The sequence below is a fragment of the Phymastichus coffea genome, unplaced genomic scaffold, assembly GCF_024137745.1.
Source record: "Phymastichus coffea isolate CEN01 unplaced genomic scaffold, Cenicafe_Pcof_1.1 PCOF00069, whole genome shotgun sequence".
Lineage (NCBI taxonomy): Eukaryota > Metazoa > Arthropoda > Insecta > Hymenoptera > Eulophidae > Phymastichus > Phymastichus coffea.
In genome coordinates this window covers 1,328,944-1,340,985 of record NW_026706880.1, presented here as the reverse complement: position 1 = coordinate 1,340,985, position 12,042 = coordinate 1,328,944, and the positions used below count along the sequence as shown (strand labels likewise).

Sequence of the window (12,042 nt, the reverse complement as noted above, 5' to 3'; positions counted from 1 at the left end):
ATTTTATAATAAATAATCATGTAATAATAGTTCAGTCTATAAATTGTCAATAGAATAAAATGAATTATAGCATTTCAAACCATTATTTTTATTCTGTTATCAAAAGTCTTTGAATTATATTTCAAACGATGTCAATGATGTATCTGTTTCAGAAAAACAACATTGTAAGACAAAGAGGTACAATGCACATGACAGAAATATTTCTAAAATATTCATGCCTTCCATTTCTACTATAATAGAATAACATTTTAATGCATATGATCATAATATATTTCTGAATGTATAATATACATGTAATAGCGGAAAAAAATTTTTCAGGCAAAATAATTCTAATATCGTGCATTTGGTATATTAATCAAGTAATAACGTATATAATTTGTTCATTTTCCTTATTAGGATTTACACTCCTATCGGATGCAGGCTTGATGGCAAGTATGACTACATATATACGCAGTACTCCCTTCGAAATTGTGTGGAGGTATTCTCACGTCTGCCTATTGTACATGCAAATGGATTCGATGAAATTTACCCGAATCTACAGTTCTACAAGAATCGCAATATAGATTATTATTGAATATGTTGTACGCGCTATTATAATAACACTTAGCTGCGCTTCTATTTCGTTCGCAAGTCTTGAGATTATAGTATAATTTTTATGGTTTTAACAATTCTGGTGCAGAGCCAATTAATTATCATTAATATAAATAATACAACAAATGTGTTGTTTCGTTTCTCATTCGTTCAAAGTTTTTCTGCGTTGCTGTTCGATTTCCGCAAAAATTTGTATTTTTTAACTTATCTTCTATTTGTCTTTTTGTCTCTTGTAGTACTGAGAATAATATCTATCATTGAAATTTTGAAGTAAGATTTTATTGATCTCATAAAGTAATTATCCGACTGTAGAAAAATTGTGAGCTTATACCATATCAATTTCAACTTTTGTATATCACGTTAAACGGAAAAAATTAGCGTTAATAATATATGAGTTTCCTGAACAAGGACAACGAACTTTTTATAAAAATGTAAAGTACACGAGTTGTGCATAAAAATTTTTATTATAAACATCGAGTTTTTATTTTAATTCTAGAATGTAAAAATATATACAAAACATATTAAATTGAAAAATTAAGAATAAAATATTGAATCATTTTCATACAACATATTAAGCAATTCACGTACCAGAGATAATCGTGTAAATGAACTTAACTAATTAGATATTCGATTACATGTTCTAGTTCTTCTTCCTTCCAGATTAATGACCATTAATTATAGGATAGTAAGGCAAAATTATCAAAGGCCCACATATTTTTACACCCACAATTTGATGCGCTGAATCAAAATCTGAGCTTGGAATTACTCCATTACCCTCAGTTTTCGAGATATCTTAACTTAAAATCGTTAAGTTAAGATGTTTATTGGTGTTTTTTAACACCTGTAACTTTGTGAAAAAATATTTTTCTGCAACTTTGACGACTGTACTTTAAAGAGCAATTTTTGCTCTTTAAAATGCACTCATTTTTTCGATATCATTTTTTTTACAGAGATATGACAATAAAGTATGATAAATTGGCATTTTTGCAAATGTCATTTAAGCAGAGTATAGTTTCCCTTAAAGATAATCTACATTAAAAAAAATAATATCCCAAGTACCGTAAAAAAGAACTCCTCTATCCTGATAGGCAATAACCTTAGCCCGCTACATCCAAAGTACCTCAACCCAAGATTCCTGTACTCTGCAATAACCCCCGACCACTACATCCATGTTCTTTAACCCACTAATGCTGTACCTTGCAAGGTTTATCACTGTTATCTTTCAGCGAAACATTCCTCTGTTTAAACTTTTGCTTAAATGCAAATTTATCATTTAATGTGTTATATCTCTGTCGAAAAAATGATATTAGAAAAATGAGGAGTGCGTTTTGAAGGGCAAGAGTTATTCTTTAAAATACCGTCGTCAAATTTGCAAAAAACATTTTTTTCACAAAGTTGTCGGGGATGGAAAACAGCAAAAAAACGAGTTTATGACGCTTTTAGGTTAGGATATCTCGAAAACTGAGGGTGATGGAGTAATTCTGAGTTCAGATTTGGATTCAGCGCACCAAATTCCTTCGAAAGTCCGGATATGAAAGATTTTCTGATTTATCTCACATACAGTTCCGCAAATATTTTATTAATGTATTACCACTTTTTTCATATAGATAAGCTACAGCGCTTTTATTTCTTCTTATAAAACAAACAATAATAAAATTTGCAAACGAGGTAATATTAGTTATTTATGTATCTTAAGCATGATTACGGTTGAGGAGGATGTTTGCAGGGCAGGATAGTCTAAGCCCGAAGCAGCGAGCGTCGAAACTTTTATAATCCCGCGATGCAAACGTAACTTCAACCGTAATCGTACTGTGTCTGGCTTATGGTGCTTAAAAAATGTTTCAATCTTGGCAAGGCCATGGTCGAGTTATCATACAGATGACACTCAATCAGTAACGAAGTTGCTTGCAACGCAATTACCCACAGATTTTATAGTTATCCATCTTTTTATTTTCTCCTAAATTGATAATACCAAACGGTACAGACCTGCACTGCTGTTAGCGCGGATTGCTTTGGTTTTGAGTCCTTTGTACTAGCCGTTTCGCTAATATATGCCTTTCACGGTAGCCCGGAACACGACTGAGTGACTCGCCGTAAGTCGCTGTATCGAGTTTAACGCGGTTGAGGATGAATAATCGTCGAATGTTACGAGCTCAGTACGGCGGCTGAGGATGACGCAACGTCCACCGTAATAGCCACCCTGTACGGCCGTGGCGCTACTCGCGCGTAAGCTACCACGTTACCGATTAAGTGTCCTCTGTACATAATAACTCTATTATTGCCGTCTTGGCTGAAAAGAATGTTAAACGATACTATTCGATAGACTCCTATCGAAGTTCAAATAATTGATTTTAAATTCCAATCAAGATGAAAAGTTAAATAAATTATGAATCGACAAACGCGCCTAATGCGCTTGTTGGACATGAAATTTTTATATACAGTAATCTAGGAATATCCGTCGAAGTAGCAGAGAAATCAAGGATTGAAAATTTCATACTGTTCCTCTTACAACTAGTCGTCTTTGATAAAACAATTATGTTGATTGGTGCACTCTGAAATTTCAATCAACTCTTCTATTTTACAATAACTTAGAGTTAATGCAATCTGCAATCCATTATAATCAGCTTTGTTTTCAAACTTGTATAATTCTAATGTTTAATTAAAATTTCTCTTCATATCTGCTACTATATAGCATGTAATTCGATCAATTATGCGCTATTTCGATAAACTTTGGGAATTAAGTGAACTCTTAAATTAAGTATTAATCAATATTATCATATGTAGCAAGTTATTGAGGATTCAGAAAATTTCAGACTTTCGACTTCCTTCAAAAAGTATTGATTACATTGCCATGTTTTATATATATAAGTGATGAGATATATCGCATTATAGCAGTAAATCTTTGGTAACAGTTCCTTTTTGTCAAAAATAAATTTTTGACCAATCCGAGAGCGAAACAACGTCAATCAATGCGCGATATTGAATTTATTCTAAAAGTTTGTTCCCATGTTGACATATTGTATGCGCCAAAATGAACAATCAAAAAGTGAGCTTAGTCAAAGATTTGATTTTTTATTTGTATACCATAATTGCCAGTGGCAGTCAATCAAACCCGTTTTGCGCGTGTGCGGATTAGTGAACAAACAATAACAGCAAAGGCGTACAGCGAGCGAGAGTCGAAAACACGTTCTAAGCTAGGACATTAGAAGGCACGTGCAGGCACTCATCCAGCGTGTTTCACCCACACCGGTGCCTCAAGGAAAGTTGAGAGAGAGAGGGAGAGAGAGTAAAAAAAGGAGCTGCTAACAGTTCCGCGATATTCCGCGATATAAAGCCTATGAGCCTTGGTCGTCGCACTGTGTATGTGTGTGCAGATCCCCACCAAGTCACCTGCTGGCGCTCTCTCTCTCTCTCTCTCTCTCTCTCGTTCGCTGCAACCCCACTGAGAAGCAAGTCTGCCGCAGCAAGCACAGCTGTGTATTTACGCCGGTCGCGCGCGCGAGTTCAGTCGGTGGTCGTCCGTCGGCGCGGCACGACTATCGTTCGTTGTTGTGCTTTGCGTCTCCGCCCGCGACTGTCGAGCGCGCATGCGTTGCGCGCACGACGCAGTTTAAATTGTTGACAGCTTGCACATGACAATCGAAGCCGCAAATGAGGTGATCGCGAGTGTCGAACCGTGATCGGCAGAAAGTTTCGAACGAAAAGAAAAGCGACGTCAGCGCAAGCAGTCATCGTGAAGAAAAGTGCGATTGACAGCACATGTCGGCAGCTCCGGCATTGGAGCTGCTAGGCGCCAGTCCCGATGAGCCTGCCCGAAATCACGTGCATCAGTGGTTGGGCCTGGGAGGATAAACGGCCACTGCACCCCCAGCGAGAACGAGTAGGCGAAGAAGACGACTGTTGTAGCTGCGCCTCGGATGAAGGCGGCGGCCAGGGCATGCGCCAACGACAAATGTTGCTGCCTGGCCGCCGGGCACTGCAAGCCCTCGTGCTACTCATCGCCACCGCCTACGCTACCGTTCTGCTCTACCAGGCTGTCGCGCCCAGACAGGTATGTTGGCTTTATCGGCCACTCGCGTTTGCCCAGCTGTAAGCGAATTTATACCGTTTTCCGAATGATATAAGCGACGCGAGTTGTTTTCTTGTCACCGAAAAGGTGCCTAACGTGCTTAACGTGCCTCTTAATACGAGCAGGCGTCAGTCATACAGTCGGCAGATCGCTTTCGTTGTCTTTGTCCTTCGCGCTTTGTTTACGTTCGAAAAATGCTCGCGTCTTTGTTCCCCGACGCCTCGCTCTGAAAATAGTTACTTTGACGAATGAACAGCGAGGTTCGGTTGGACAAGCAGCCACGACAGAGCCGATTCACAGTTAAACACGTGTTGACAGTGGGTGGAGGATCAAGGTGTCGTCGAGGAGATAAGCGGCGACGCGTCGCCGGAGGTGCCGATGCCACGTCTGCTGGGACTCGGCGCGGTGCCGGCGGCTCGCTCGACACTCTTAGTCGAGGAACCTGCGGCGGTCACGCCGTCCGTTGCCACTGCCACCATGGCCCCGTTCTCCACTGATCTCGTCGACGTCTTCATCGGCGTGAAGACTACGCGACACTATCACCACTCGAGGCTGCCCGCCATCATCGACAGCTGGTTTCAGTTGGCCAAAGATCAGGTTCGTTCAAGATTGCCATACCGAAAATAGTTGGATAAGCGGCTTATCTGCGCCTTGCCTGCATCGTACGGCTGAAGCTTCAAAGCCGGTGCCGCGCAACGTTACGCGTTAGAAGCACACGCGCAGCAACAGATTCGCCTTCGATTCCTTCGTAAATTAGCCTTTCCCTTGCGTAGCGCGGCTTTCGGACACGTGATGCCTCTATATAGTCAGCTTGCACGAGCTAGGTGTAATACTCATGTGCACACATCTATGGGTATATAAGTCGGCAACGAAGAAAGGCCGGAAATAATACGTCAAACTGCGCCAAGCTCTCGCAGCCGTTATACGTTTACAGGCAGCGTGCTCGAGATATCGTCGGTTTATTGGCCGCGCGAATTATCGGCTTTCTTTTGCTTCTCTTGCTTGGCGACATTGACGAATTACAAATTGCACGAACAGTCGAAGACGCAACATTCGCAAGCTCTCCGTTGGCTAAATCAAGCTTGATCCTGGCAAAAGCAAGAAAGTACGGCTCAACTAGCCCACTGAAATGCAAATGAGAGCGAGTGAGTTTTTGCCATGCGACTGGCATCGGTGCAGGCGGCGGAAAGGGAAAGAGAAGGCGATCGGTATACGAGCTCGCACGGCGTCGGCGGCGCTTGCAGGCTTGCAGACGTTAAACCTTTTTACTCTTTATGATACTTGGCAATGCCGCCCGCAAAAACGCAACCTTTTAATGAAGCTCTTGCTTACGCCCCGCAAAAATAAGGGAAGTAAGCTATACGCCGAGCATAAATTCCGCGTTCCCACGAAACGCACGTACGGACCGCGAGAGGAGGCTCGTCAAGGCAAGGAGGCGCACACAGGCAAATCTCTGCGTGCGCGCGCGCGCGTGAGAAAAAGCGCGAGCATGCGTGTAGACAATGCCCACCTTCGCCTCCCTTTCTCTTTTCGCTATCTTCGTGTAATTGCGAGCGTGTAAAGCGATGCGCGCTCGTCCGCGTCTTGGGCGTCTTGGGCGTCTTGGGTATTTTGCTACATCGACATTTGCTTGGGTCGACACGAGGTAGCAGCCGCGAACTGAATTTTTGGGAATTGTCCAAGCCGAAAGCTTGCCCGATAGGAATGATTGCCTCGGAAAATATCGAGGAGCTGCGATCGCACGACGACGAAGCGCTCGAATCGCGGTCGCTGTGGTTAATCTTCGATGGAAAAATAAATGGACTGTGTTGGTACTCACTGAAGCTTGCGCCTGACCAATTTCAACTTTGACTACTTCGGATCGATAAGGTACGGGTTAGGATTTGCGCGGTCTCTTCTCTAGCGGCACCTTTCCGACCTTACTTCGCTGTCGAGTGCGTCGACACGTGTCGGTTACGGCACGACTGGCACTGCACGCGCGCATCCTTTCACCGCGCAAAGACAGAGCGAGATTGGTGATGCGTGTGGTGCATGCACGCGGCGTGGGTTGGCGATCGGTATCGGGCATAGCGGCTAATTGCGCGCACTGTCGGCCAATCGAGCATCAGCGTGGGGGCACGAGTTATACGGAGGTGTCAAGGGGACCCCCGGAGACCGATGATAACGAGCTGATACGAGCTCCAACGCGGAAGAGCAGTCCGGATGTAACGGACGTGACGCCGAGCTTTCTTCGTTCAGCTCCTCTCACCGCTCTCGCGCTCCAGGCGGGAAATGGCTTTCCAGCGCTCATGTCCGCTTGCGCTTGGCTACCTCGGTTAGCCGCACTTTTCTTTCCTTCTGTTTTTAGCTACACTTTTCTTTCTTTTTCGGATTGCTTTTATTGTCTGGGATCGTGGTCGCACACGAGTTATTTTTTGCGATCTCGTATCGAGATGGTTGACACGGACTGTGTAGGAATTGGCTTAATATCGCTGCGAAACTTGTGGTGGACCCACGCAACTGTCAAGCAGCTAAGGCTGTGGCATGCTCGATCAGACGATCGTCTCTGCGAAAGCAAATTTTATTTCCAATCCATCAAAGTCTCAAACGGACCGCGAATAACAAGAAGAAGTCAGTCTCGTGGGAAGATCTCACGGCTTTTTACCTTCGACCTCTCTCACTCGTTTTCCTCTTTGCGCGCGAGCGCGAGCGAACTCTCGAAATGACGCTCAAGCCGCGCGCGCGATTTTTGTTGTTGCCCCCTTCGCTATACAGTACTCTCTGCCGATAATTAAGCGATGCGCGCGCGCTGCACCGAGAGCGAAAATTGAATGCGCAGCGGCGCAGAAGAGAGCGGGAGAAAGAGAGAGAGAGAGGTACCAAGATCGCCTGCTGTAATCAGAGGTTTTGCCTTACGCCAAGGCGAAATTGAGGGGAAGCTACCAATCGAGAGAGAGAGAGACTTTCTCAATCGAACAACAGAGGAAGAGGGAGGTGTTGGGCTTTGTACCGGCACAACGCGATTTTTATCGATACGCGGTTGTTTGTTATTTCGTTCGCCACCTTCGTCATAATCGCATCAGATTTCTGTTTGTGCAGCATTGTGTAATTTCATATCTCGGAAAAACTACCTTCGGTCCGCGAAGGTCTTTTAAAACTCTTAGAAAAGTTCAGAGACTTGCATTGAAAGCAAAGTTTTTTTTTTGTCACGAGACTGCTATTTCCTATTGCGTGGAAGGAGAAAGAAGAGAAACGCGAATCCGCTTTGAACAGGACGGAAGAAATCCTAAAAGTCATCTTGAAAATCGACGACGGAGGCTAAATCGAGCTCTCTACACGACTTCTCCAAAGTCATCGTGCGGAATTGGCTCGCGACTGCTGCCAAGCGATAAAGGCATACCCTAACATTTCGAATAATTTCATTTTGAAATCAATTTTTGTAATTTGGTCGAAATGAAGCTTGCAGGGGGCTGCGATTGCTGCATGATTGTATTGATTTTTTGGCTTTTGTCCGCGAGAGGTGTAAAAAAACTGTGTTCAACGTTCTGTTATTATGCTCTCGAATTGTAAATCACGAAACAGTGGCCGCGGTGATGTAAACAGCGCACCGAGCGCGCGCGCGCGTGCGTGTGTGCAGCACGCAAGCCCACAGCCATAGCCATAACGAAACACAGTGCGCGACTCGGAAAGAAAGTGCTGTTGGTTGAGCACACACACACCAACACACTAGCGCTATTATCTTCGCAGTGACTATCGACTCTCGGGCTTTTTGGCCAAATTCGATCGCCCAGGCCACTGGCAATTTTCACGAGGCCTCGACTGCGCCGCGATAATTGGTCAATTACCTTTGCTTTATTTGATCCCTTATTTTCGCTCGCTCCCTTTTTTCGGGACAAAGGGTGTATGTCTTTTTTCTTTTTTTGCTCTCTTTCTTTCGGAGGAACAACTTGACGCTACTACTCGTCCAACAGGAGAAACTCGTTTCTTTCTACCGCCTGCATAGCACACGATTGACCTATACAGTACTGATACAGGCTTTTCACTTTTCTTACTTGTAACATGTGCTTGCTCCTCTATCGTGTCTATCGTACTTGAAAATTTTATATACCGATTGCTTGAGCTCAGTCAATTTAAAATCAAGTAGAATAAGTATGGAATGATTTATTTTTTTCGAATCCTTTGAATATGCCTTACGCAAATTCAAAATAAATCTATGTAATTTCTTGGGCGAAATATAATTAGAAAATTTGCATGATTGAAATTTCGTTAATATTGCCCATGAGCAGCAATGCTCTCGGAACTTTATTTAATATTGCTCCCGCAAATTGTAATTTGCACGCTTACTACGGTGCGTTTTCTATACGCAAGTTCGATAATCCTCGGCTTTTCGGGCACTCGGCACTCCGTCCGTACCGTAGAAGTAAAGGAAATGTGGAAAGAGTAATCAAGTCGATTCAAATGCCATGCGCGTGAAAGAAGGAGGCTACGTATGAGCGCGCGTGTTTCGCAATTAAACCCATTAATCGTGTGCCGCGCGAGAGATCAGATTCTTCTGTCTCTGTCTCTCTTGTCTCGTTAGCGCTCTCGCTTTCGTTCCTCGAACGCTCGTATCAGCATCTAGCTTCCTCGCGCGAGATTGACCCCCTCGATCTTGCTTTATTTCCAAGCTCGCACTATCTCATATCTACTATCGGATTCTTCACACTTTCTTTTCACTTGCTGCCACTTGTCTTTTTGCGACACGCTGCATTCTGCCGCCTATTTGGTGAGTTGGCTTCTTCTTTTTTCGTCTTCATTTCTACGACGTGCCTCGTGCTACGTTCGCTCGGTTGTTTTTAACACCGGACAACTGCTCGTTTTGCATTTTATTTGGCGGATGTTCTACGTTGAAAAGAGCACATAAATATGAATTCCAGGTTACCTTTGATAAATAAATATTGCGCTCTGCATTCTGCATATTCAAATCTGCGTAATGTAACACTGTAATCTCGTTTCACGTGAGAGATTCCATCCGCGTTTACAAACTTCGTACACGCAGCTATATCTCCGCGCACATTTGCTGCGACGATAACATTTAGAACGTTAGACGACAAAAGCTTCAATTAAAAGGATTGAAGCAGGCTCTCGTATAAAAATTCCTCGTGCTGGCTCGCTCGCTCGCTCTGAAATTTGCATATCAAATAAGAGTTTCATCTGCACCAGATAGCCGAGCAGGCACAATGAGGTTTCGATGTCGTCGGCGTTCGGGGAGGATCGATAAAAAGGATAGCGGCAGCCGTGGCACCTGCACACAGGGCGCGGTCGTTCACCCAGCTACAATTTTTTTCTCCTTCTCCGCTCTCAATTTTGCCTACATTGCCGATCGAACCGCCGCCGTGCCGAAGACGTTTTGTGCAGTCGCGTACTTTATCGTACGGCCGCGACGTTTTAATTCGTGGATTCCTCAGCTGCACGCTACACCTGCTCGCTCGAGTCGTGCGCGTGCGTGTGCGTGAAAAAGAACGAGTACTCGGGCTCGTTTACGTCGTTGGCGTGGCGCGAGCGTGAATCGTTGCCGAGGTGACAACCACGGATCGAAGGGCAACTCTTTCTGCGCTGCTGAGGGCGTTGGAGTTTGAACGAAGCTATTTTTGGAGAATAGGCTTCCGTTGTCCTTCGCCGCTTTCAAACACATTTCAAACACATTTCAAACCAAATCTAGCCGAGCACTCGACAGAATGATATTGGCACAAAGCACGCATTTTCATTTTTCAAATCACACATCCTTCATTCTCTTTCGTCAGATAAACGAGAGAGTATGAATTTATTTTTTGAATTTATGACTTTTGTGAACTGAATGCTAAAGTAGACGAGCTGCAATGGGTGCAGTGCGTCAAAAGCATGCGCGGAGGACAGTGACCTGCTCTAGTCAAATAGGTATTCTACTTTATAAATCAACGGATTATTTGATCACGTGCAATCTCGCTCTCGACTGTCCTACTTTTGTTGCACTTTGTTTTTTCGTTTTTTCTCGTGCGGCTTTTCTGTTGAAATATAGAGAGCCGATGTCAGCGATGTTGCGTGTAAAAAATAAACTTGTGATCGATAAGCGGATGAATCGAGTTACAATTTGGAAGCTGATTTAGAACGATGAATTGAATGATATTGAAAATGAGATTAAACCGGATTAAATCCAGGATTACTTCTCGAGAGTTAAATTATTGTTCTCTCTTGATGATTTTGATAAATGATCAAGGCGCCAGTAATAAGTCTTTCTCCTTGGCTCAGTCGAAATTTCTTAACTGCTCGGCAGCATTCTAAAAATAGAGTCTGATGGCTCCCTTACTTTATAGTAGCAAGCCACATGGCGTTGAACTCTTTCCGAACGACACAAAGAGCCAAATTCTGTGCGCTCATAAATCGCATGCCGCGTGATATGAAAAAATGCGATATCTGTTTTGCTAGAAAGCAATCGTATCTTTCTGAAGGCATGACAAATTAATGGTAATTTATTCTTTTGTTACAGACGTGGTTTTTCACGGACAGGGACGATCCCTACTACCAAAATCAAACGAGTGAGTATTGTCATCAATTCTTGAAATGGAAGCACTAAAGAAAAAAAAACTGGCAAAATGCTTAGACCCGCGGAAGACGACGACGACACACTGACATCGATCCGCGCGTGCGAAGCGAAAATCTCGCCGAGAGTTTAAAAGACCGACTCGGCGCAGGCAGAAGGTAGCGTGCAAGAGATAAAAAATGAAAGAGCACGCGAGCCTCGAGGCTGTAGCTGCTGCCTGTCTGCATCCGACATTTGACCCGACTCTGTAATAGCTCTTCAAAAAAGGCCTTAGGCCAAAAAAAGGGAGAGAGCAGCTTGGCACATTATGCATGACTTGTATCGTCCATTGCTCATCTCTTCCAAGATTACCTTTGCACTCGTCCTCGCGTAATTTACCTGGCACTTTAGCCAGCTGCTATGTGTTTTCATCATATTGCGCGAGAAAGAGGTGTTGAACGTTGCGTCGGAATAAGCAATCAATTTCTTCTCGCGCGTAAATACATGAGCCCGATGAGCCACTATTTTGTCGAATTACACGCGATGTGTATTCTGGCGTCACGTCATGTGTATTCTGGCGTCTCGTTTAATCAAATGGTCTGTTTAACACGAGTGAGTTCTAGTTTTGAAGTCAGAGTGCACCTGGTGCTTATAATGAGCGGGGAAGGTCGATCTAGTAGTCGCAACGCGAATTAATTAATTAGGCCGTGCTACTGCAGCAAAGAGGTGACGAGGCTATTAACCCGCTTGCGTAATTAATTGCTCGTCGCCGAGCGCCGTTTCACGGACGGAAGGGAGAAGATTCGTTATTTCGGTGTACGGCAATGGTAATTGCGGTTGTCGCGCGTGCGAGCTATTGTGGTGT

General features: G+C 43.9%; 1 protein-coding gene across 2 annotated transcripts in view; it reads left to right on the top strand.

The window, feature by feature from the left end:
• Positions 1-4,094: 4,094 nt before the first annotated feature.
• The window catches only part of LOC131667642 (fringe glycosyltransferase), a 60,937-nt gene continuing 52,989 nt past the window's right edge, over positions 4,095-12,042 (top strand). For both annotated transcript variants that reach the window (XM_058941206.1, XM_058941205.1), the window contains exons 1-3: positions 4,095-4,642; positions 4,979-5,257; positions 11,145-11,193. In XM_058941206.1, the coding sequence (XP_058797189.1) occupies positions 4,394-4,642; positions 4,979-5,257; positions 11,145-11,193 (577 nt within the window). In that variant the 5' untranslated portion in view covers positions 4,095-4,393. The remainder of the gene's footprint in view (positions 4,643-4,978; positions 5,258-11,144; positions 11,194-12,042) is intronic.